General features: G+C 46.6%; 1 protein-coding gene across 5 annotated transcripts in view; it reads right to left on the bottom strand.

Annotated features, from left to right (window-relative positions):
- Positions 1 to 1,584: 1,584 nt before the first annotated feature.
- dnajb13 (DnaJ heat shock protein family (Hsp40) member B13) overlaps positions 1,585 to 26,738 on the bottom strand; it is a 61,119-nt gene continuing 35,965 nt past the window's right edge. For 3 of the 5 annotated variants that reach the window (XM_041199303.1, XM_041199302.1, XM_041199300.1), the window contains 3 exons: positions 23,886 to 23,999; positions 10,871 to 10,947; positions 1,585 to 2,032 (listed from right to left, as the gene is read on the bottom strand). In XM_041199303.1, the coding sequence (XP_041055237.1) occupies positions 1,879 to 2,032; positions 10,871 to 10,947; positions 23,886 to 23,999 (345 nt within the window). In that variant the 3' untranslated portion in view covers positions 1,585 to 1,878. Of the gene's footprint in view, positions 2,033 to 9,577; positions 9,716 to 10,870; positions 10,948 to 23,885; positions 24,000 to 26,738 lie in introns of all 5 variants that reach the window. The other 2 variants (XR_005944440.1, XM_041199301.1) reach the window with 2 other exon arrangements.

Below are 26,738 nucleotides of genomic sequence, written 5' to 3' on the forward strand. Positions count from 1 at the left end.
ATCTGCCTTTTGGGGTGCAGGCATGGCCCTTTATTTAATAATGAAATCAATGGGTTAAGATGACTTGATGCAGGTTCCATTTAAAGTCTGGCAATAACATGATAGAACAAAGCAATCATTCAGCACCTGTTTTGCATGGACACCGAGTTCCATTATTTTCAAGGTTATCGGCAATCTTTGCAAACGGTGCTGAGTAATTTCATTATTAGTCCCAAATCAAATAAAACACAATGTTAAACAGGAGATAACATTTCTCATAATATTTTTAAAAATAGAACATTTACGTATGTTTATTGTTCGATACTGTCACAGTGCATGGAATAAATTTGAGATCTTATGGCGGAGGAGATAATGGGTATATATTTGCATCTATTATTCTGTCCATAGCAATGGAAAATATGAAAAGTGCCATTTCCAAGCCTATGAATAACAAATAACTCGCCGGTGAGAACTTCCTTACTGAAGAAAAAAAGATAAATAAGTTAAAGTCAAATAATCCTCTGAAATCCTCTGAAAAGGATAATTCTGTATCTGTTAGAGTCTCTTTGCCCTTTTTCTCTTTTTGTGATACTGCGATCAATCAACTAAAAATTCCACTCCCAAGAGTGCTCAAAGGATCCATGAATGAAGAAGTCAGGATATGATGGTTCATTTTGAATCTACTCCCATTTGATCTTTTGGGATTCCCACTGAAATACAGAGGAAGTTAATGCAAAAAAATAAAGTTTGCTAAGTTTATTTGTGCTCCCTCATAATTAACTGGTATTTTAGTCAGCATATGCCATGCCATAATAGCTATGGATATTATGGACTGGACATAGAAACTGTGCGCTTGGAGCATTAACACCCTAATTAGGAAAGCTGTCAAAATAGCCAGGATTATGTCATGAAAATCCAGACCAGTTTGCCTATTCAAGTCTTTTTTTAAAAAAAAATTCTCACGATACAGACTTGCTCAAATAAAAAGTCAAAACAGATGAATACCCGGAATTTTGCTGAGGATTGGCAGGTGATTGGCAAAATCCCAGTAGGAAGGACATAAAAATAGCCTATTTCCCTGATCTTACACAGAAGTTACAGTGGGAGATTGGGAGAGTCAATGGAAATTCTTATTAAATTTCTTTTATTTCAAATGATCTGTGGCGTATGTTCAGCATTTTCTGCTTTAATTTAGATTTTCAGTATTCACAACAACAACAACTTATATAGTGCCTTTAACATAATGGAACCTCCCAAGGCGCTTCACAGGAGTATAATGAAACAAAGTATGACACCGACCCATGTAAGCAGCTATTAGGTCAGATGATCAAAATCTTGGTCAAAGAGGTAGGCTTTAAGGAGTGTCTTAAAGGAGGAAAGTGAGATGGAGAGGCAGAGAAGTGTAGGGAGGGTATTGTGGAGATTGGGACCTAAGCAACTGAAAGGGCAGAGCAACTAAAATCAAGGATGAACAAGAGGCCAGAATTAGAGGAGTGCAGATATCTTAGAGGATTGTGGGGTTGGAGGAGATTATAGAGATAGGGAGGGGCGAGGCCATGGTGTGATTTGAAAACAAGGATGAGAATTTTAAATTCACAATTTTTATTTTCAGTTCGAAAACAAATGTCTGTTTATTTGTGTAAAAGTTCTTTTGCTCCTACCAGTCAAAGGCTATAATTAGTCTGATTTAGTTACAATAAGGCTGACCATAATTCATGAACTCTTATAGGAAATGTAACACACAATAATCAAGTACAAGAAGTTTGCTTCAGCAATCTCTATTTATAAACACACTTTAATTTATGTTGCAAATAGATTAATGCATTATATATCAATACAGATGGGTACATACAAAGTCCTGATTTTTAATAACTGTCTTTCTTTTTGCCATTTTTGACTTCATACTTGTAATGCTCGAATAATCAGCTTCTTCTTTGATGTTGTGAGCTTTTCTGGAAATTGAATGTTAAACTGGATCACAAGGTTTCCTTTTTGTAATGGATTCTTGGATAAGGGCATTCCTTCTCCAGGGACTACTTTAGTGTATCTAGGGCTAGGGAAACAAAATAGTAGGAATTACGAGGAATCAGGGCACTCTGCCTAGATAGAAGAGGAAAAAAAACTTGCATTTATGTAGCATCTTCTACAATCTCAGGATGCACCAAAGCACTTTACAGCTAATGAAGTACTTCTGAAGTATAGTCACTATTGTAATATATCTGGAAGCCAATTAGTGCACAGCAAGGTCCCACAAAAACAATGCAATAATAACTACATAATGGGTAGAATTTTCCCCCCATTGGGGGGGGGTTGTGCGGGGGCAGGCGCAGACCTGATCAGCGCCCCGGATCGGGTCCAGGCTACCATTTTAAGTGGGCGGGCCAATTAAGGCCCGTCCAGTGTGACGCGCACCCATAAGCGCTGTGCGCTCCTTGTGTGGGTGTGTGCGAAAGAGCGCAGAAATATTCCTGAGGTACCTCAGGGAGATTAGTTTAAAGTTTTAACAGTTCAACAAAGTGTTGAAAAAATTTTTATGACATGTCCCCTCATGTGATACTGCCACATGAGCTGGGACATGTGTATTCATTTCAATAAAGATTTTTGAGAAAATTTAAAATCATTCATGAAACCTCATCCTGCCCGTGGATGAGGTTCCATGAAAAATGCGAAGGCCGCCTGGGCTCTTCGTCTGCCCGCCAACCTTAAGGTTGGATGGGCAGCTCTGTTAATTATTTTAATGGTTAGTTAAATGGCCTTAATAGACCTTTGACAGATCGGCAGGCGTGCAGCTGACTCGGCTGCGCGCCCACCAAACTGAAAATTTAAAAGAAGCACGGTGATGCCGGGATGCACGCCCGATGTCACCCCGCGTCACTTTACGCCTCAGCAAGCGGACCCCACCCCTGCTCGCCGAGCCGAAGATTCTCCCCAACGTGTTCTTTTTGTGATGTTGGTTGAGGGAAAAATATTGGCCAGGGCATCAAAGGGCAGGAAAAAGATAATTTCTCTCTGCTTTCAAAAAGAAGCTCTCAAGTTTCTAGTTTGACTGAGTATAGCAAGTGGACCAATATTAATCTAAAATCAAAGATTCAGTAACACAAACCTAGGACTAAATGTCTCATACTTGAGCTATTATTTATTTTTGACATGCAATGGAAAATGCTGAAACTGAGTAACAGCCTTTATGATTTAAGGTAAAAATTAACATTTTTAAAAATTATTTATTCATTGAACTCCGAGCTACCTTTCCCTGCATTCCCAGTATTTTTACCCACATAAGGATCATGGATAATTATTTAATATTTTAAACATTAGACATCTTAGTTTGGATTTTTTGCTCCCGAGGTGGGTGTGCAGAGTTGGGAAATCACTCAGCTTACCGCACCTGGCTCAAGAAAAAGTCCCCCGAATGGTGGGATCTTCATTCTGGGACCGGAGGGGGGCAAGGTAGTTACAGGATAGATTCAGGTCTGCCACCTCCAGACGTAGATGAGAGGCGGCCACCAGGGCTGCCAGGTGCCAAGGCGGGCTAGTTAAAAGGCCTCGGTTCTCTGGGACTTCATCCCAGCTGTTTTGTTAAATATTAGGCCCTCTGGGCCTCACCCCCTCAAGCCTCCCATCCCCCCACCCACCTCCCATGTCTATACTGTCAACCCATGCCCTCCATTCACCCCATTACCCCTTATAGTTCCATGCCAACTTATGAACCCCCACCCACCTCTGTCCCTATACCAACAGTGCCAACTCATGACCCCCACCCACCCAATGACCTTTATAGCCCCTATGCCAACAGTGCCAACTCATGCCAACTTATGAACCCCCACTGACCCCTCCATGGTTCCTCATAGCCCTGTGTTAACTCAGGATATCCCAGCCTCCACCCTTTGCCCTTACACCTTCCATGCCAGCTTATCCTGCATCAACATAGGCAAACCTCAGGAGCCATGCTGAGATGAAATAAAGTTCTAAATATCTATTACAGGCTTCACTATATTAAAAGAAACACTTTCATTCATGAAAGCCCATTTAATACATTTAAATCCCCTCAAGTACTTAATCCCTGATAACAGCAAATAATTGTACTCAGCCCTGCATCAAGACTGTTAATCCTCTAATAACCTCTTGGAGCTGTCAATCAAACAGTGAATTTACAGTCCCTACTGTGATAATGCCAGGTTGTGGAAGCAGTCAAGCAGTAATAATACTATAATGATAGCGCCTAGAGTTATGTCAACAAACAGTAATTGAAACTGGAAGCACAGTTTTGTTTCAACTCAAAGACACAGTCAGACTAACAAAATCCCAGCTGTAGTACTTAAAACTTGGAGAGCCACATCCATATCCAAGCTGTTCCAGTACAGCTACAATACTAGCATCTACCTGAAGATGTAGAAAATTGCCTAGGTATATCCTGTCCACAAATATGGCCAATTATCCCCCAAGTTTACTCAATCATGAGCAAAGTGATGGATGTTGTAGACAGTTATCAAATGGCACTTATTCAGCAACAACCTTTTCACTTATGCTTAGTTTGGGTTCTGCCAGCACCACTCAGCTCCTGACCTCACTGCAGCCTTGCTCCAAAAATACATAAAAGAGCTGAAATCCAGATGTGAGGTGAGATTGATTGCTCTTCACATCTAGGCATCATTTGACCAAATATGGCATCAAGGACCCCTAGCAAAATTGAGGTTAATGAGAATCTGGAGGAAAACTCTCCACTTGGTGTGAGTCATACCTAGCACAAAGGAAGATGGTTGTGTTTTATGTAGGCCAATTATCTCAAACCCAGGACTTCACTGCAAGATTTCTTAAAGGTAGTGTCCTAGGCTCAACCACCTTCAGCTGCTTCAATGACCTTATCATCATAAGGTCGGAAGTGGGGATGTTTGCAGATAATTACACAGTGTTCTTTACCATTCGCAATTCCTCACATACTGAAGAAGTCCATGCTCTTATGCAGCAAGTCCTGGACAACATTCAGGCTGTGCTGATAAGTGGCAAGTAACATACATGCCTCACAAGTGCTAGGCAATAACCATTTCTAACAAAGGAGAATCTAATCATCTTCCTTTGATATTCAACGGCACTACTATCATGGAATCTCCCACAGTCGACATCATGCGGGTTACCATAAACCAGAAACTTAACTGGACCTACCATACAAATGTCGCTACAACAGCAGCTCAGAGACTGAGGATTCTGTGGAGAGTAATTCACCTCCTGACTTCTCAAAGCCTGTTCACCATCTACAAGGCTCAAGTCAAAAGTGTAATGGAATACTCTCCACTTGCCTGGATGACTGAAGCTCCAACTAGATTCAAGAAGCTTAACACCAACTAGGACAAAGCAGCCCACTTGATCGGCCCTCCTGTCCACTACACTAAATATTCACTCCCTCCACCACTGATGCACCACGACAGCAGTTTGTACCATCTATAAGATGCGCTGCAGCAAATTGCCTAGGCAGAAAATTGCCTAGGTATATCTTGTCCACAAATATGGCCAATTATCCCCCAAGTTTACTCAATCATGAGCAAAGTGATGGATGTTGTAGACAGTTATCAAATGGCACTTATTCAGCAACAACCTTTTCACTTATGCTTAGTTTGGGTTCTGCCAGCACCACTCAGCTCCTGACCTCATTGCCAAGTCTACTTCAACAGCACCTTCCAAACCCCTGACCTCTACCATCTAGAAAAACAAGGGCAACAAATGCATGTGAACACCACCATCTGCAAGTTCCCCTCCAAATCACACAGATCCACCTGACTTGGTACTATATTGCCATTCCTTCACTGTCGCTGGGTCAAAATCCTGGAACTTTCCCCCTAACAGTACATGGGCTGCGGCTGTTAAAGAGAGCAGCTAACCACCACCTCTTCAAGGGCAATTAGGCACGGGCAATAATTGCTGGTTTTGCCAGCGATGCTCAGATCCTATGAACGAAAAAAAACTCTTGCCTATGAGACAGAGGATCATAAACTTAAACTCCACTCCTGCCTCTGGTGGTTCTACAATTTCAAAATCAACACTCTATGAAAACTGAGTTCCATAAGTTCCGCTGCAAGTTTGCCATTTTTACCTCTTAGCAGCTGTCCCTACTTTCACAATCTTATTCATACATTGTACTTATAAAGATCCTTATATGTTTTTATATTGTTTGCTAATATTTTCTCACACTCTTTCTTAGCCTTTCTACCCATCCTACTTGCATAGTTTCTATATTCTTTACATCTTTCCTAGTTTTCTTTTCATTATCAACTCTGTAAGCATTAATTTTTTCCTTTTTTAAATTTCAAATTTGATTTAGTGTCTTTCTTCAGCATTAGAGTCCCAGCCTTTGAAATACTTAATTCCTTTCTTTAATGAAATATATTTGATTTGATTTGAACCCTTTACCTTTCCTATTTCAATACTTCTCATTGCTGACTTACAGTTCTGTTTGTCAGTATTTTCTTCCATTTAAGTTGAGTCAAATCCCATTTAATTTAAGGAAGTAGGCACAGATAGGGATATGGTATTGGACAATCAAGAAATGCAAATATTCTAAACAATTTCTGTATGCTGGTGTTCATGGAAGAAGCAGTTGACTCTCTCCCAGTGAGAAAATGGGGAGGAAATCTTAAGGACAATTAAAATTACTCAGACAGTGGCATACAAAATTGGTTATTTGCTTGCTGTGATTCTGACAGAAATGGGAAAAAATTGGAGCGAAGGGAATTTAACACCTATCTTTTAAAAAAAAGCAAGAAGACTGTGCTGAAATTTACAGCCTGGTGAGTCTGACAACTATGGGTTAATATGTTAGAGATTTTCCTGATGAAAGGTATGCGGAGGGGCGAGAAGAAGACTGCTGATAAAAGCAACTTTATAGAGTCATAGAGGTCTACAGCACAGAAAAAGGTCCTTCAGCCCATCGAGTCTGCTCCAGTCAAACAAGTACCTAACTATTCTAATCCTATTTTCCAGCAGTAGGCCCATAGCCTTGTATGCCATAGCATCGCGTGCATATCCAAATACTTCTTAAATGTTATGAAGGTTTCTGCCTCTACCACCCTTTCAGGCAGTGAGTTCCAGATTCCCACCACCCTCTGGGTGAAAAATTTCTTCCTCACATCCCCTCTAAACTTCATGTCTCTTACCTTAAATCTATGCCCCGTGGTATTGATCCCTCTGCCAAGGGGAAAAGTTCCTTCTTGTCTAACCTATCTATGACTCTCATAATTTTATACACCTCAATCATGTACCCCCTTAATCTCCTCTGCTTCATGGGAAAATAACCCCAGTCTATCCAATCTCTCCTCATAACTAAGATTTTCCAGCCCAGGCAACATCGTGGTAAATTTCCTCTGCATTCTCTCTAGTGCAATCACATGTTTCCTAAAATGTGGAGTCCAGAACTGCACGCAATACTCTAGTCGTGGCCTAACCTGCATTTTATACAGTTCCAGCATAACCTCCCTGCTCTTATATTCTATGCCTCGGCTAATAAAGGCAAATATCCCATATGCCTTCTTAACCATCTTAACTACCTGTCCCGCTACCTTAAGGAGCCGGTGGACATGCACACCAAGGTCCCTCTGATCCTCAGTACTTCCCAGGGTCCTACCATTCACTGTGCCTTGATTGTCCTGCCCCAGTGCAACACCTCACACTTATCCAATTTAAATTCCATTTGCCACTGATCAGCCCATCTATATCCTCCTGTAATCTAAGACTATCCTCCTCACTATTTAACACCCCACCAATTTTCGTGTCATCCATGATCTTACTGATCAACCCTCCTACATTCAAGTCTCAATCGTTTATATATACCACAAACAGCAAGGACCCAACATTGAGCCCTGTGGAACCCCACTGGACACAGTCACAAAAACACCCCTCGACCATCACCCTCTGCTTCCTGCCACTCAGCCAATTCTGGATCCAATTTGCCAAATTACCTTGGATCTCATGGGCTTTTACCTTCGCTATCAGTCTCCCATGTGGGACCTTATCAAAAGTCTTGCTGAAGTCCAAGTAGACTATGTCAAATGCATTGCCCTCATCTACACACCTGGTCACCTCTTCGAAACATTCAATCAAATTGGTCAGACATGACCTCATCTTAACAAAACCATGCTGACTGCCCTTGATTAATCCCTGCCTCTCCAAGTGTAGATTAATTCTGTCCCTCAGAATTGCTTCCAATAGTTTACCCACCATGGAGGTTAGACTGACTGGCCCGAGGTTCCCTGGTTTATCCCTTCCTCCCTTCTTGAATAATGGTACCACATTGGCTGTCCTCCAGTCCTCTGGCACCTCTCCAGTGGCCAGAGAGGTATTAAAAATTATTGCCAGCACCCCTGCTATCTCCCCCCTTGCCTCACTCAACAGCCTGGGATACATTTCATCTGGGCCTGGAGATTTATCTACTTTTAAGCCTGCCAGACCACTAAAAACCTCCTCCCTTTCTATGCTGATTTCTTTAATTACATCAAAGTCCTTCTGCCTGATTTCCATACCCATGTCGTCTCTCTCACTTGTGAACACCGACATAAAGTATTCATTTAGAACCCTACCTACATCTTCCGGCTCCACACACAAATTACCACCATGGTCCTTAATGGGCCCTACTCTTTCCCTAGTTATCCTCTTACTCTTAATGTACTTGTAAAATAACTCTGGATTTTCCTTTGTTTTACCTGCCAATGTTTTCTCATGCTCCCTTTTTGCTCTCCTAATTTCCGTTTTAAGCTCTCCCCTAGACATTATATACTCCTCTTGGCCGTTCATTGTTTTGAGCCCTTGGTATCTGCCATAAGCCTCCCTTTTTCTCTTTATATTTATATCCTGTATATCCCTCGACATTCAGGATTCCCTGGATTTGTTGGTCCCATCCTTTGTCTTTACTGGAATATGTTGGCCCTGTACTCTCCCTACTTCCTTCTTTATAAGGATGTTTTGTAAGTATTTGCTATTGTTATGATCTTGGTAGAGACCAGTATTCTGTTTTTTTAGAATCCAAAAACCCAGGTATTTACTAAAAGAATGAAGACACAAGGTTAACTCAAACAAACTTTACAACACAAAAATCAAAGAACATGAATGCTAATGACTACACTCTATTTTAAGTGGATATTATGGCCAGAATTTTGTGTGTTGCGGGCGAGTGTCCCAACGTCATCGCGTCCTCACATGATATCTCACTCAGCAGGCACGCGCAGCAATCGGAAGTGCGCCCACAGACAATTAAGCAGGCAATTAAGCCCATTAAGGAGGCAATTGAAAGCTATTTTTCATGGCCTGCCCACTTTTATGGTTGGCAGGCGGGCCAACTGGCCAGACGGCCTTTACATTTTTGTTCAAGCCTCGATCCAGGATGGGATGAAATCTCCATGGGGAAACAAAAGAGAGATATCTTGGGACTGCTTTTTTTTTTAAACGAGGTATGCTTTCAGGTGCTTGATTATGCTGCATGGACATATTTTGCAGCACTTCTGTTGTTTTGTTTATTCCGTGGATGTCTGCAGCTCCTTGGGGTAGCTGTCTGCCCTCAGCAAACTCAGTGGAAGTGTTCACCAGCATCTGTGGTGACATCAGCGCCCACCCTCACCGGCAGTGCTGAGCCTTTCTCAGCATGCGTTTCACACTGGCTGGCTGTTAACTGGGGGCCGATCGTGATCAGGGGCCCACTTCCAGTCCGCACCCAGGTCCGCCAATCACGTGCGCCCGACGAGCGAAAAATTCAGGCCTAAAAGTACAATGAACACAGAAGCTGGTACTTTAAATTGAACTTCTTAATCCAACTTTTCTTCTTCCACCCATTTGGCTTTTAACCCTAATTATCTCAAGCCAGATACTTCTCAGAAATTGGAAGAATAATCACTTGGTCTAAAATACTGTTGCAAAGATTTCTCTCAAGGCTGTGGTTTCGTGGGCCTTCTGCTTACTTCCGGTAAGTCTGTTCCTTCAAACCCACAGTTGTAGGCTTCCAGTTCAGTGCAGGCATTGTTAGCATCTTAAGCATAGCTACCTCGGGTCAGAACTCTCTTGGTTCCAATGTTCTGTAACTCTGGAGTCATACAAGACCCTCTCTCTTTCCTCAGCTTGGCTATTCCAGAAATCCATCTCAGTGTTAATAAAGTCCATCAGTCAACCAGGTTTTTAAAACACTTTTAGCCAACACACAGAAACTTAACTGAATCCTGCTTGAACGTAATCTTCCCTCTAGCTATCTTGTGCTTAACTAAACCCAAACTGCTTGAACACAGAACCACAATCAAGGACCTACTCACCCCTATATTAACTGCTTGTTGATTTTTTTTCTATGTTTATCTCCCAGGAAGCTTGGTCATTGGAAGCAAGCTGCTTTTTTTTATCCAGAACTCTTTCAAAGAAACCTAGATCCTAAAGGGGCTATCATCCCAGCATAAAACATAGGGTATTATTTTCAAAAGAACATGGGCCATCACAATATGAAAATCATTGAAGAATACAAGTAATGAACTGTACATTCTGATTTAGAAATCTGTAGCTGAGCAGATAACACAAATAGTATTTTCCAATCAGGTGAATTCTTAGGTTCCCCTGATGAATACAAATATATTGCAACTAGGCACATAGAAGAGGCGCTACAACTTTCCTCAGTGTTCCTGAGCCAAGGATGGAGAAAAATAGCCATGATTACTGCTCTTGATTGCTACGACAATGGCCTCAGCAGCTAAATGTATGTGTCTGTGTGTGTAGATGTGGGGAGAATGTAGGACTGGGTTCAACTGTCACGTCCCTAAGACTCACAATGTAGGTTCACACCTGAAAAATAGCCACTTAGCTGTGTAATAAGAGTAAAAGCTTTTGAACTTCTTCCCACAATAAAACAGCATAAAAATAGTTTGAGAATACTTACTGGACAATGTCATTGATTGGGATACTGAGAAATCTGCCATCGAGTGTCTCAATTTCCACGGTATGACCTGTTAGGGCCTGAAATCCAAATAACCATTAAATATTAAAACATGAATTGTACAAAATTTTTAAAACTGAGAACAAATATTCTTCAGCTTCAGATATTTTTTGACAGTTTGATACATTTCTGTTTCTTTCACTCATGTCAGAGTATAGTTCCATGGCTACTGACAAACACCAGCGAGTGGAAGCCCTTGTAGTTGACATAGTTGATTGCTTGTCAGCATAGGGATCTAAGCACCACAAGAGTGTAGTTGATGGTATCTTGCACCTGTGGAAAACCTGAGATCTGCACAAATCCCAGCGCTCTTGCTTCCTGGCTCTCCTGATGCTGGGTGAAATGCACAAAGTTATGTGCTTTTGTGAAGATGGTGTCCGTGACCTCCTGGATACACTTGTGCGTGGAGGCTTGTGGGATCCCGCACAGGTCATCTGTGGAGTCCTAAAAGGAGCCACTGGTGTAAAAATTGAGCACCATAGTCACTTTCACAGCCATGTCTCCGTGGCACCAAATCCTGCTACAGGTGGCATATGTGACTGACCAGTTCCTCAGACATGCGCAGTCTTCAGCAGCACTGTTTCTCAGTAATCTGCAGGAATGACAGGCACCCGTCTATAGACCCTGAGCCTAGCGAGACACCCATGAGTGACGGCTCACTGTGGATTTTCAGCTGCATGCGCAGGAGGTCCTGCTGCCCCTTCATCTTGAGGGAGGTGCTCCTCCCTTTGTCAAGCCAGACACCTCCGCTGTTCTCTTCTTCTCTGCTAAGCCATGAGTCATACCGCTAAATCATCAGGCTACATGATCCTGATGTTCTCCTTCTGCAGGATCAAAGAGAGAGAATGTGGGTTAGCATGGGTGTATTAAGAACCTCTCTTGGTTAAGTCTGAAGGTCCCTTCATGCATGCAGGAGAGTGCTGGCCACCATTTGGATGGCCAGTGTGTAGTGCACTCATTGGCTGTTCAAAACCACTTGCACCCAACTCCACTTCGCCGTTCTGAAGTCATGCCGAAGTGGACGGTAAATTTGACGCGGGGGAATGATTCCAGCAAGCAGGGCTTATAATTAGATACAAATGTATTAAAACGATGTTCCTGATATGCAGCGGCAGGAAAAGTGACGCGCCATGACAGGTGAAGCGGACAATTGCAAACTGGTTTTATGATGCCTTAAGGCTGTTTTTTGACCTCCTTGCAATATTGTCCCCTCTCCTGACGCCAATGAGGCTGGAAAATTCCCACCAAAGTGTCGATGTGATCCTATAAAGGATTTCCAATATGGTAATCATCTGGAACATTTTCTCGTTATGATGTTATTTTACCTAAAATAATTGCCTGAGTAATTATAGTCAGATTATTATTGTATTATTCTTCTAAAGTTCCCTATTACAAATACTGGAGATGACAACCATGTATAGCATGCTCTTTTACATGGAAACATAGAAAATAGGAGCAGGAGTAGGCCATTCAACCCTTCGAGCCTGCTCCGCCATTCATTATGATCATGGCTGATTATCCAACTCAATATCCTGCTCCTGCTTTCTCCCCAGATCCTTTGATCCCTTTCGCCCCAAGAGCTATATCTAACTCCTCCTTGAAAACATACAATGTTTTGGTCTCAACTACTTTCTGTGGTAGCGAACTCCACAGGCTCACCACTCTGGGTGAAGCGATTTCTCCTCATCTCAGTCCTAAATGGTCCACCCCATATCCTCAGACAATGACCCTGGTTCTGGACTCCCCCACCATCGGGAACATCCTTCCTGCATCTACCCTGTCTAGTCCTGTTAGAATTTTATAGGTTTCTATGAGACCCCCCTCATTCTTCTGAGCTCCAGCAAATATAATCCTAACCGACTCAATCTCTCCTCATATGTCAGTCCCGCCATCCTAGGAATCAGTCTGGTAAACCTTCGCTGCACTCCCTTTATAGCAAGAACATCCTTCCTCAGATAAGGAGACCAAAACCGCACACAATATTCCAGGTGTAGTCTCACCAAAGCCCTGTATAATAGCAGTAAGACATCCCTGCTCCTGGACTCGAATCCTTTCGCTATGAAGGCCAAGATACCATTTGCTTTCTTTACCACCTACATGCTTACCTTCAGCGACTGATGTACAAGGATACCCAGGTCTCGTTGCACATTCGCCTCTCTCAATTTATAGCCATTCAGATAATAATCTGCCTTCCTGTTTTTGCTACCAAAATGGATAACCTCACATTTATCCACATTATACTGCATCTGCCATGCATTTGCCCACTCATTCAGCTTGTCCAAATCACAGTGAAGCATCTCTGCATGCTCCTCACTGCTCACCCTCCCACCCAGCTTTGAGTCATCTGCAAATATGGAGATATTACATTTAGTTCCCTCATCTAAATCACTGATATATTGCGAAACCTGGGGTCCCAGCACCGATCCCTGCGGTACCCCACTAGTCACTGCCTGCCATTCGGTAAAGGACCCGTTTACTCCTACTCTTTGTTTCCTGTCTGCCAACTAGTTTTCTATCCATCTCAATACACTACCCCCAATCCCATGCGATTTAATTTTACACGCTAATCTCTTATGTGGGGCATTGTCGAAAGCCTTCTAAAAGTCCAAATAAACCACATCCACTGGCTCCCCCTCATCAACTACTAGTTATATTCTCAAAAAATTCCAGTAGATTTGTCAAGCGTGATTTCCCTTTCATAAATCCATGCTGACTCTGTCCGATTTTGCCACTGGCAGAGGAGGAGATGGAGGAGCTGAATGTCTCCTCCGATGAGGATGACATCGACAGGGTTGAGGGTGAGGAGGTCCTCGAAGGAGAGATGATGGCGATGAGGCCATTGCACTGGCCAGATAAGGCAGGCGCGTTCAGGAGGCTCTCATAGCTTCTAGATTCATGGGGGATGATGATAACATGTAGTGAGGAGACCCCATAGATTCTCACATTGCATCTGTGAACGTTTGACTCCTGTTTGGCTGATGGCAGAATGCTTACGCTCTGTGAACAGGGTCATATTATGGAGATGCAGCAGGGAAACTTTAACTTATCCTGATTCTATGGCATCCTTTGTGAGCTGAATCCTTCAGTACCACACTGTCACCGAATACAGATGCTGATGGGATGGGGGGGCCAGTCGCATCTCAAAGGTGCTGGGAGCAGATAGAGAGAATGACCAAACTCTGTGCTGCCAGTCCAGGACATTCTGGCAGCAATGATAAGCCCCCATCAAGGTGCAGGCATGGCTAATGTGTTCAGTGACTGTGAAGGCGCACCATCAGTGTGCTGGGAAGGTTGCACAAAGCACAGGGAAGAGGCCCTGGTTGGAGACACCCACAGGGACCAAGGCTACAGGGACCAAGGTTGCAAATCTGAGTGACATGAACACTGCTCATCAGAACAAGGAGTCATTCTTAAAAGTTTACGTTCAACAGAGAACATTATGTACAAGTGATCAACACCCATGCCCAGGCTGTAGCAATTACATCTCCTCGACTGCTCTCACCTTTGGATCGTTTCCTCCTCGTTGTTGCTTCAGTTGGAGCCAGAGACTGAGGAGAGGAGGTTGCTCTGCCTGTATGCTCCTGTCTGTTGAACTACTGCTGGATTCCTCCTGTTTTGGACTGCCTGTTTGCTTCCAGAAGCCTTTTGTTTTTTCAACAATTTCATCATCCACCATTGCCTGGGGGAGTTGGAGCCTGGAGGGCCTTCTGTGGGGCCAACAGAAGGAAGGAGAGAGAGGGAGAGGAAGAGTTGCTGCTGCTGTTGTTGCTACAGGACAGGGAGGCCAGGACTGTGAGATAATCATCCTAGGTGGGTGTCTGAACTTTTCATTTGTTCAGGTGGGGGCTGAAAAAGAACTGTTTTGTAGGGGGAGGGCAGAAGACTGCCTGGAGACTTGGGGGAGGAAAAGGGTGTGTGCGCGTGCCTGCGTAAAGTCTTGCCACCACCCCTGGAGGAACAGGCCTCACTCCTATGTTCCAGGCAGAACCGGCTGCCTGGTGAAGGCATCGCCCTCCCCCTACCGGAAGATCATCAAGGCCCCTACCCACCATCCATTCTTCAATCAAGACACCACCTACACCTTCCCCTTTCCCTCCTGTGCCTCCCCGTCCTCTACCCATCTCCCTCCTCTCTATTTACCTTCTGAGGGGGAGATTAATCCACCTTTCTCCCCCTCTCCCTCGAGGAGGAAATTTAATTAAAAAAAAACTTATTAAGACCTAAATTTCTCGGGGTGGGTGTGGCTCAGCCCCTATGGCTGCCTTACATGCCTGTGGCCGGGCCTTCAAGAGCAAAGGTGAAGGCGGCATCGTCACCGGTGGCAGGGCCTCCCAGAAAAACCTTTGCAGGGGCAGCTTCTTCTGCGACCCCATCATCTTTCCGCCTCCTCACCAAGGCCTTGGGGGTGAAGAGCTATGCTCACCGCAAGATGACGATTGAGGCGTGCGTAAGGGCTATGGCTGGGGTCGTCGGCCCCTCAGCCATAGTCACCGCCTCAAAAATTTATGGCAAAGCCATCTTTTTTCTGAGGTCTGAGTGGGCGGTGCACCTGGCCCTGGAAAAGGAGCTCACTGTGGGCTTTCTGGAGGTGGACCCCCTTGAGGCCATCACCCAGAGGCTTATAGTATCAAACATCCCGCCCTTTGTTACCAATGGGCTCCTCCTCCCCCACCTCCATCAACTGGGGGAAGGCCAGGTCCGGGGTTGCGCCAATCCCGCTCGGCCTCAAGGATGCGGCCCTCCGCCATATGTACTCCTTCCGGCGCCAGGTTTTCATCCGCTTGGCCCGGGAGGAGTGCCTGGAGGGGGCCTTTTCAGTAAATTTCGAAGGGACCGCCTACCGGGTCTTTTGGACCGCGGATGGTGTGTGGTGCCATGCCTGTAAGGAGGTGGGACATGTGCACGGAAGAACTGCCCCGCCTCCAAGGCCGCCAATACCAACCAAGTGGCTGTGGCTCGCACCGCCACTCCTCCCCCTGCCACTACTCCATCTTCCTGCAAGTGGAGGTGCCGCCGGCAGCCACTGCCATCTCGGCTGCCGGGGAGGCAGGGGGAGTACCCCCGCGCCGTAAGAAGGTGCGGAGGAAGACCTGCAACCTGGTGGCGGTCCCCGAGACTCCCCAGATCCCCCAATCCACCCAGGACCACCATCCCCCTGAAGACACTGGCTCGGGGGGAATAACAACATCCAGCCCCAGCGGCGTCTCCGCCAGTGCTCCTGGGCCCGTGTGCACCTCGATGCCACGTGCTGGACCCGGCGTCGTCCCTGCGCGGGTTCCCAGGGCCGGCGGGGGTGAGACTTGCGTCCCCGACTGGTAGAACAACCTAAACCCCAGAGGGTGGGGCGTCCGGGGAGGCTAGACGAGATGAAGGGGGCCTTGCAAATGTAAGTCTCCCCAGCCTACCCCGGAAGAGATGTCAGGAGGAGGAGGGTGACACCCCAGCTGAAGAGGTTGGGTGTATCCCCTCCCCCGTGAAGAGGTGGGGGCGTCTCTACCCTGTAACTCCTCGCTCTGCCCTCTGGGAGAAACCCAAACCCCATCCCTACTGTCCCCCCTATCACCTTGCAGCAGTCCCCTGAGCAGGCCCCTCGGAGGGTACCTCACTTGAGGAGGTGCCCCTCACAGCCCCATTAAATACCCCCGAGATATCATCTGGCCCGTTGGGGGACTGCAGCACCCCATTTTTAATATTAACAACCCGGGTCATTGGGTGGCGGTGGCGAAGAAGGCCTTGCTGCTCCCTCTCGACGTTTAGCACCTAGCGTCCTTGTTTTAGAGCAGGAGCTTCTCCTGAGCTCGCCGAATGACCCGGTGCCTGGGGGGGAGCGGGTATCCGAAATGCCGCCGCCCTCTGACCCAAAACCCACAGCTGAGACCAGAGAGGACCCCTCTGGCTTTGATCCTGGGGGTGGGATCGAAATGGAGGTGGAGCCGGCTGGCAGCTCCGAACCACCCCCCCTTACTCAATACGGGGAAGGAGTTGGAAACTGGAGGCGATGACCTGGAGGAGGACAGAGTTTCTGTGGTGAGCACCAGGGACGACTTAGAGTCGTTGTCGGGTGAAGTGGTGGATCCCCTGCTGCGCCCCGCTGACTCTCCCCTCATCCCTGTACGGGAACTCCAGGATTTTTTAGTGAGCAATCGCGGTTGCCGAGACAGAGTTCAGTTGGCCATGGACTGGTGGTATTCTTTTCCATTGATGTTCTGGTCCACTCGCGAGGCCCTCAAGGCCCCCGAGTTGGATAGGAAAGCCCAGCGGAGGTCCATATGTTTCTCGCTGGGCTCCTGAAAGAGAGGAAGGCTTAAAAGTCCTCTCCTTTTACTCAGGTGAAGGTTGCACATACTTCTGACAATGAAGACAACTATAGCTAGCCTCAACATCAATGGCAGCAGGGACGCACAGCGCAGGTTCCAGAATTTCTCGGTCCTCCAGGACGGGATGGATGCAGTGTGCTTCCTGCAGGAAACCTATACCGTTCCGGGAGACAAAGCCACGTGGCTCCTAGAGTGGCGGGGGGGGGGCCTACATGAGTCACCTAGCCTCCAAATCTGGCGGGGTGGCTATCTTGTTGGCCCCACAGCCAGAGATCTTGGGGATCAAGTAGCCGGTGCCAGGCCGGTTGCTGCACCTTACTGCACGCCTGGGGGGTGCGGCACTTCACTTTGTGAATGTGTACGCTCCGCTGGGCACACAGCAGCAAGGGAGCTTCTTTGAGGAAGTGTCCACTCCTTTTGGCTCTATCGACGCGGGCGAGTGCATCGTCCTCTGGGGGGATTTCAACTGCACCCTCGGAGTCCGGGACCGTCACGGTACCCAGCACCGCACATCAGGTGTGAGTAAGTTGCGGAACCTGGTCAGGTCCTTCGATTTGGTGGATGCCTTGTGAAATCTCCAACCTGACTCCAGCGTTTTCACTTTTGTGTCATCTGGACTCGACCGCCTTTACGTTTCAAGGGCACACGCGTCCTGCGTTTCGTCGGCTTCTGTGCAGTGGGTGTCGTTTTGCACTCAGAAGGGGTCCACGTACCTGCTGCTGGAGGACGAATAGTTCCTGGACTCGTTTAGTCTTTTGTGGGCTGGCTGGAGAAGGAAGCGGGGAGGATTCCCCTCCTTGAGGCTACGGTGGGACGTGGGCAAGCCTCACATCCGTGTTTTCTGTCAGGAGTATGCAAGAGGGTCGACAAAGAGGCGGGAATCCAGGGTCAAGGAGTTGAAGAAGGAGGTGCTCGACCTGGAGGCAAGTCTCCATCAGCCCGACGTGGACCCGGCCCTATGGTCGGTGTACGATGAGAAGAAGGGCGCGCTGCGGGACCTGCAACTCTTCAGATCCCCGGGCATGTTTGTGAGGTCACGGATCTGGTTCCTCACGGACCTGGACCGCAGCTCCCCCTTCTTCTACTCGCTGGAAAAAAGGCACGGGGTCCATCAGAAGCTCCTTACGCTGCTGGCCGATGACAGATCCCTTGTCTCGGATCCAGAGGGCATCAGGGCCATTGCCAGAACCTACAATACTGCCCTGTTCTCTCTGGATCCATCCAGCGAGGATGCTCGCAGAGTTTTGTGGGAGGACCTGCTGCAGATCAGCCCGGAGGGCGCCGGAAAGCTTGTCTCATTCGGAACTCTGCGAGCATTCGGGTTCGGGATGCGTTTTTTCGCCGGATCCGACTTCTGTACACTGCCGCGGAGCGTCTAGTTAAGGTTAACGGGTCCCTGACGGCGCCCCTTCGCTTTGGGAGAGGGGTACATCAGGGCTGCACCTTGTCTGGCCAGTTGTATTTTATTTGCGTGGAGCCTTTCCTGCGCCTCTTGCGGAGGAGGTTGTCAGGATTGGATCTGTGTGGGCCAGGCATCGGAGTGGTCCTTTCGGCTTACGCTGATGACGTGCTCCTTATGTTTAGTGACCCGGCTGACCTGAGGAGGATGCACGAGTGCCAAGATGTCTACTCTGCTGCGTCTTCTGCAAGGATCAACTGGGGTAAATGTTCTGGACTCCTGGTCGGCCCGTGGCAGATGGATCCCCTACCCGAGGAGTTCAGGCCTTTCACCTGGGGCAGGAACAGCCTCCTCTACCTGGGGGTCCATCTCTGCCCTGCTGAGGAATCCTGGCCAGTGAATTGGCAGGAACTGGAGACGAAAGTCACCGCTCGCCTGCGGCGCTGGTCAGGACTGCTCAGAGTGCTGACTTACTGGGGTTGAGTTCTGGTCATAAACCAGCTGACTGCCGCCATATTGTGGTTCCAGCTGGTCACTTTGACCTCTCCCCCGGACTTTGTCACAAAAATCCAGAGAATGCTCGTCGACTTCTTCTGGGACAAAAGATTGCACTGGGTCGCTGCTGAGGTTCTGAGTCTCCCGCTTAGGGAGGGCGGTCAGGCGCTGGTGTGCCTTTGCACCCAGGTGGCGACTTTCCACCTTCAGGCCCTGCAGCAATACCTTTACGTTGAGCCTCCTCCTAGATGGTGTGCCCTGGTGATGTATTTCTTCCGCCAGGTGCACGGCCTGAATTATGACGTGCAGCTCCTGTTTATAAACCTGAGGGGCCTTCGTGGCTCCTTGCAGGCATTGCTCGTCTTTTACCAGGATCTGATCAAAGTCTGGAACGTGGTCACCTCGCGACGCAGCTCTCCCCTGTCAGGAGTAGCGGCTATCGTCAGAGAGCCGCTGCTCAGGAATCCGCCCCTCCTTCCTTTTCAGTGGCTGGCGGAGAGGAAGGCTGTGGCTGCCGGGGTGACCAGGATCGGGGACGTGCTGGGTGGCGGAGGAGTGGGCTGGATGCTTCCGCAGGAGTTGGCGCATTGTGCATCTGTGAGCGTCTGGCTCGCAGCTGATGCCATTCAAGAGGTTAGAACGGTCGTGCTTGGCCCCGACGTTATACTGGGTCTTGAGGTGGCCCAGGTGTGCAGTGGTCTTCCATCTGAATGTTCCCCTGTTCGGACGGAATTCCACATTGGCCCCAAGCCCTGAACCCTCCCTCGGGTGCCGGTGTCCCGCAATATGAGCCACCTCGGGGAAACGCCCTCCGTGTCCTTTAGCACAACACGGAGGAGTTTTCTGTGCGGACTGCTGCTGCACACTCTTCACTTCCTTGCCCTCGCCCGCCACCCACACACGCCCTGGCGTGCCTTGTTGCCATCTGGCGGCGGAGGTCCCCATTGGGAAGCCCTCTACGGAGGTGTCCTCCCGCTTTCCATCGGGGACCTGGGGTGGAGGGTGTTGCATGCAGCAGTCCCCTATAATCGTAGAATGTGTCGGTTCACGGACGCCCAAGACACCTGCCCTTTATGTGGTCTTGTGGAGTCCGTGGACCACGTTTACATAGGGTGTTGTAGGCTGCACTCCCTTTTCAGTTATTTAAAGAACCTTTTATTACTGTTTTGTTTGCACTTCAGTCCCACGCTCCTGATCTACTGGCACCTGGTGCGGAGGGGGGCTGGGAAGGAGGAGGACCTAGGCTTGGCCAATTAACAGGTCCAGGCAGTGGGCGATCGAGGGGGTCGTCCAACCCGACTGTCTGCCCCTCTTCTGCGGCTACGTTCGTGGCCGGGTGCCCCTGGAGAGGGAGCAGGCGGTGTCTGCTGGCACCGTCAAGGCCTTCCGTGCCCGGTGGGCACTGCAGGGTCTGGGGTGCTTTATCGACCCTCTTAATCACATTTTGGTTTGATGTTTGTAAGTTTCCTTTAAACTTTGTCTTTGGTTTTTCAGCTAACCTAACTTTATCCCTCATTTTGTTACTTTAGTTTACTTGTTTGACTCTGAAAGAGTTACATCTTCTTAACCTTCCTAACCCTGCCATATGTTTTGGTGCTCTCCCAACATCCACAGCAGAGGTGGAGTCAGCCTGCTGACTGCTATTCCCTGTCTGTGATGACATTGGTGGGCATCCTCTGGAGGGCCCTGGCCTGCTTTCAGGGTCCTGCTGTGTTGCAGTGGCACCCTCCTCGGCCAGTGGAGCTGAAACTGCTGGGGTCACATTTGGATGGGTTAGATGGGTCAGACACTCCCAGAGTCACCTGGGTGGATGGCCCCAGGGTGTGCACCTGCTGCCCCTCCTCCATATGGGTGCCCGGGGGCCCCTGGCTGACTTGGGGAGAAGGGGAAGCTGGAATAAGATCGAACCACCCCGCAACCGCCTTGCGTTGACACTGTTGGAGGCCAACTATAGTGCCAGTGATGGAGTTCAGCCCGCACAGCAGTGCAGGACCGATGTCCTACACCAAGTTCTCCATGGTAGCTGCCATCCTACCAATGTTGACTTCAGTGCGTTGGCATGCCAGCACTATCACCTCAGAGTGAAGGCGGACAGACTCCTCCACTGTGCTTTACAATCTGAGGAGTGCAGTGGACATCCTTTCCTGATGTTCCCAAGCAAGAGACGGCGGAACAGGGGAACTGACTCACGGCATGCTTGTATGCTGGATGCTGTACTGCTGGATGCCCACTTGGTTGAGCACCGCCAACATCACTCAGTGCAGGAACGGTCCAGATTGTCATTGGCCAGCTCTATTTTGAATCTATTTTCAAAGTCCGTGAGGACCTTGATTTCAGGCATTCCTCCACCAGTCTGCAACCTCTCCCTTTTGTTGTGTACCAGCTTGTCCTGCATGAAGACAGATGGAGAGAGTGCCATGCCAGATGAGAAGGATGCACCTGGCATGTGTGGGTGCTGAGTTGTGCCACGGATGGAATGAGGACATGATTAGCAGGGCAGATGATGGTGTGTGAGAGAGTGAATGGTGATGTCCCTTGAACTGCCAGTGAGTGAGATCCCTTTGGGTTTGTGAGTATGAGAGTTGAGAGTCATGACAAGAGCGACTTACCCTGGGGAAACAGAGGAGATCATTCATCCTCTTTCGCAGGGCGTTGGCGCTGGCCACCGCTGCCCAAGCAGGATTGGTTATCTTGCCTGTGGACCCACTCCCAGAGCTGGAGTACAGGACATTGCGGTGGGCCTCCAATCCGTCCAGCATGCGCTCAAGGGAGGTGTTGCTAAATCTGGGGGCAGCATGTTTCGTCCCTTTGGCAGCCATCAGTTCCCAGCAGCTTCCTATCCCTTGAAGAGTGCTAGCTCTGTGCAGGGGCGGCCTTTAAATATGCTGTTCTGTTTACTGAAGGCCTGAGATGATGACAGGACGGGCGAGTCAGAGGATGCCCCAGCAGCAACCCAGCATGCTTCCGGGGAATGCAAAATGAATGAGGCAGGAATGGGACGATAAGGTGTGAAAACCCACTATTGTGGCCAGCGGGTGAAACATCCCTTTTTAGATTGACCAGCAGCTCTTAAGGGCAGGACTTCCTTTACCTGAGGGACAGAAGTCCCACACAAGTCTCATTAAGGCCACCCCCAGTGTATTATTGCTGCGGGGCAGCGTTTTTAAAGTCAGTCGATTTGCAACAGACTTTTCTACGAGGGGTGCGATCAATATGCCCCCCTACACTCCCCGCACCGGTAAAATTCAACCTATGAGTTCAAATTCACCACAGAAGCTGGAGGATTTTAAATTTAATTAATAAATCTGAAATAAAATAATGATCATGAAACTACTGGATTGTTGTAGAAATTTCCATCTGATTCACTGATATCCTTCAGGGGATGATATGTGCTGTCCTTACGTGGTCTGGCCGATATGTGACTCCAGACCCATTTAAATGTGGTTGACTCTGAACTGCCCTCTGAAATGGCCTAGCAAGCCACTCAGTGTAGGTCGCTCACCACCACCTGCTCAAGGGTAATTTGGGATGGGCAATAAATATGGGTCTTGCCAGCAATGCTTACATATAAGAACGAATAAAAAAACCTCTAATAATACATCTGAAATGAAATATAATTTATATAATTTTTGCTTAAACAGCATATGTTATGTATAATGCTACCAGCAAACTTGTGGACTGCTTCCCCAGTGCTTTCATTAAGATCATTCGTAAAGATGGTAAGAAGCTATACAGCTGACATGAATTCCTGCAGGACTGCACTGGCACCCACACAGGTGTTCTACCATTAAAAACTGCCCTCCATCTATGAGAATCCAATCTATTTGTTATCCAATGGAAGAATTGCTTGCTGATCCCATAAAATGCAGACTTACTTCCTTTTTGTGTGACAATTTAGATTTTTAAAAATCATTTTCGGGAAGTAACTATTGTTGGCAAAGTTGATGCCAAGTTGTCCTGAGAAAATGGTGGTAAATCTTCTTCATCTGGCTTTCTAAGACACTTGGGAGTCAACCACGTTAATGAGATTGAACTCACATACAAACCTGACCACGTAAGGACATGAGTAAACTAGTTCAGTTTTTACAATAATATTGTCGCTTCATGGTCATTTTTCACTAGTACTTAAACTTTTTTATTTCCAGGTTTTTTAAAAATTGAATTCAAATTTTAATACTATCATGGTGGGATTTGAACTCACATCCTCTGGATTATTAATTCAACCCTTTGGAGTTGAATAACAGAACCACTGCACTAGTGCACAATTAATCCATGCCAGCAAATTTGTTACCCCTTCAAAACATTTGATCAAGTTGACAAGATGAGGCCTCCTTTTCCAAAAGTCTAAAACTAAAATTAAACAGATGTGCCTATGGTTTCCTGGTTCTGTTAGTGTTTTTATTTAACTAATTCTATTTTTAGACCATTCTTTACTCTTAAACAGTTGTTTCACCTCTACTTAACAGCATCATTTTCAGTAGTAAGAACTGATGAAAAGGTACAATTTGAAATCTTAGCCATGTCTTGGGACTCAACACAAATCTTCCCTGCAGAATACCCAGTGGACCTAAATCCTTTAAAAATTACCTTTAGAATAATGCTGTTGACACATATTGACTGAGACTAAGGAGTACTTATTGAAGTCATCTGAAAAATCATATCCAGCAAGAAGAAAAACATGTTCTATTCTCTGGTCCTAATGCAGGTTCTGAATTGACATTGCAATCTGCCTTAACATTACACATACCTTTGCCAAGGAAATTTGAGCACAGAAAATTAGATCATTTTCTTCTCGACAGAACCATTGATGTGGTTTCTCTTTCACAACAAATATAATGTCTGATGGAATATTATTTGGACCCTGCATAAATCAAAAGTAATAAATCTAATTTAACCAATACAAAAGTGGTTAAAATTTAATAATGTTTCATAATTTCATAGTCATAACCATGCTTCAACTTTAAGAACAATGCATGAATCTTTGATCAGCACTTTTAATGATAAGGTTCACTGAAATTCATATTGGTATATTTTATTTTGTCAAATAACCTGCTTATAAGGAAATAATGGTCTCTTGGGCAATCGCCTTGAAGTCTGATTATGCCAAAAAACAGGAGCATAAGGGTCAGGACTTGCACTCCATGTGGCTGTCAGTGTTATTCCTAGAAGCACATAATATTCATGATGAAAGCTCGTTATAATGAATCAGGTGTGCAGGCTATCATTAGTTGCATTCCTATTGGGTGGAGGTGGAATGTGACACCACTTAAAGGCAACCAATCCTATTAAAGGGGTGTAAAAATAGAAAATGCTGCAAGTACTCAGCAGGTCTGGCAGCATTTGTGGAGAGGGAAACGGAGTTAAAGATTCAGGTCGTGATCTTTTATCAGCACCTTGGCAAATCAGTGGCGACTGGCAACCCTGGAAGAAACAGTATTTTACCCTATACTTTGTGCTTGGCAAAACGCAGATTCTCTAATCTGACACTTCACTCTGTGCTCTCCTTCATATGAAAAACTAACCCTGTCCTTATTTCAAGTGTTGAAGATGTGAAAATACCTCTGCCCCTTCAGGAAAAGGAGGCCAGCCTTCCTGATGATGAGCATGACTCAATCTCACTTTACAGGGATCAATTTAGATATTAACACCATATCTACTTTAGAGATTAGGCTAGAGGATAAGTCATCATGTGATGAATCACCAAGCATAAGGGATGGGATCACATAACAGCTCAGCTGCAGAGGACTCAGATGCTGACTGTGAGGTCCCAGACTATCGAAGAAGAAATGGGCATTTACCGGGAAATGCTAGTTGCTTTGTGGAGCCTGTCATTGAGCTACACGCCATGTCAGAGTATGGAGGAGACCAGCTCCAACTTGTGTTACAGCTTCTCGCAGAACATAATTCTGTCCACTATGGACTAAGCAGTCAATTCCTTCAAAAGGACAGTGGTATCCACTGTCATGGACCCTTTCCTGACATCTCTTGCAGCTGCCAGGGAGATCAGGCAATTGCCATCTTGATTTTAGGGGCCATTTGAGATTCCAGAGTATGATATCACTACTATACTCAGCCACAGGAGTACTGATGCACAGTTCCAAGTTTCATCTTGGTTCAATGGGAGAGGCACTTGTTCTCAGAATGACAGCATGCCTCCAATTCTCTGCCATCCACTACACTAGTGCCCTTGGTGCCACAGAACAAGGTGAGCAAAAGTGCCCCAACCCACGCCAAGATGCTGCAATCTGCAGCCCTCAAGATCCAGAGCAACTTGAGAATGTCCACCATATCCATTTGAAGGGTTGTTAATGAAAGCTCAGCAGCCTTCTACCACCCATGCTGTCAATTTGGAAATACACTTCATAGGGGAACTAGGATAGGTAATCAAGCACACATGATAGGCATTGAATAAGGATGATTCATAATTATTTCTGTTAAATGCTAGATACATAAGAAATTGAGTTGTTTCATCAGTTGATTTTTTATTCTGGATTTGGTTTAGATGTTTATATTTGTAGTGAAGTGAGGGCAAAACCTATAAAGCTGGACTAAAGGAAGGTAATTGCATCAAGGTAGTAAGGACAGTACTAAAGATTGGGGAACTATTGATGTATTGGGAATGGGATGGATGATTTGGGTAAAGTGCTCTTCGACGAGCTGCTCTTTTAGAGTTCTAACAGCTTGAGGTACTAGTGGTCAATGTCTCTCCTGGTCTCCTTGATGATTCTCCTCTTGTTGCCCAGGTGGTGGTATGGACAGGCCTTTTTTTTCTATCACGATGTGGGTGCTGCTGGCTAGGACAGTATTTGTTGCCCATCCCTAATTGCTCGAGAAGTTGGTGAGCCATCTTTTTGAATCGATGCAGTCCATGTGGTGTAGGTACACCCACAGTGCTGTTAGGAAGGGAGTTCCAGGATTTTGACCGTGCAACAGCAAAGAAATGGTGATATAGTTCCAAATTAGGATGCTGTGTGGCTTCGAGAGGAACTTGCAGGTGGTGATGGTGTTCCCATACATCTGCTGGCTTCTAGGTGGTAAAGGTTTAGGTTTTGGAACCTGCTGTCTTCATAATGATAAAGTTATGGATCATGGATCACCCACAAATAGGGATACCTATTCAGGGCTGTGCTGCAAAGCTCGTCCTGGACATTCCAGACAGCGGAAGCATTGTTTGAGCATGTAATTGTTTGTTCAATGATGTTAATGGTGGCAGTGTGGCTCTCATTTTAGCCCAGTTACAGGTCTTCCCAGGTTCCTGGCAGGACTCGTAAACCATGTCTACAGGTGATAATCTTTATCACTCAGTAGCCAACCTGTAAAATGACAGCCTGAGTGAAATAAAGGTGGGATGTAGGACATAAGAACATAAGAAATAGGAACAGGAGTAGACATTTGGCCCCTTGTGCCTGCTCCGCCATTGAATAAGATTATGGCTGATCACCTTGTGTTTTGATTTCCACATTCCCATCTAACCCCAATAACCTTTGATTCCCTTGCCTAACAAGAATCTATATACCTCTGCCTTAAAAATATTCAATGACCCCGCCTCCACTACCTTCTGAGGCAGAGAGTTCCGAAGTCACACAACGCTCAGAAAAAA

The sequence above is a fragment of the Carcharodon carcharias genome, chromosome 11 (genome assembly GCF_017639515.1).
Source record: "Carcharodon carcharias isolate sCarCar2 chromosome 11, sCarCar2.pri, whole genome shotgun sequence".
Classification (NCBI taxonomy): Eukaryota; Metazoa; Chordata; class Chondrichthyes; order Lamniformes; family Lamnidae; genus Carcharodon; species Carcharodon carcharias.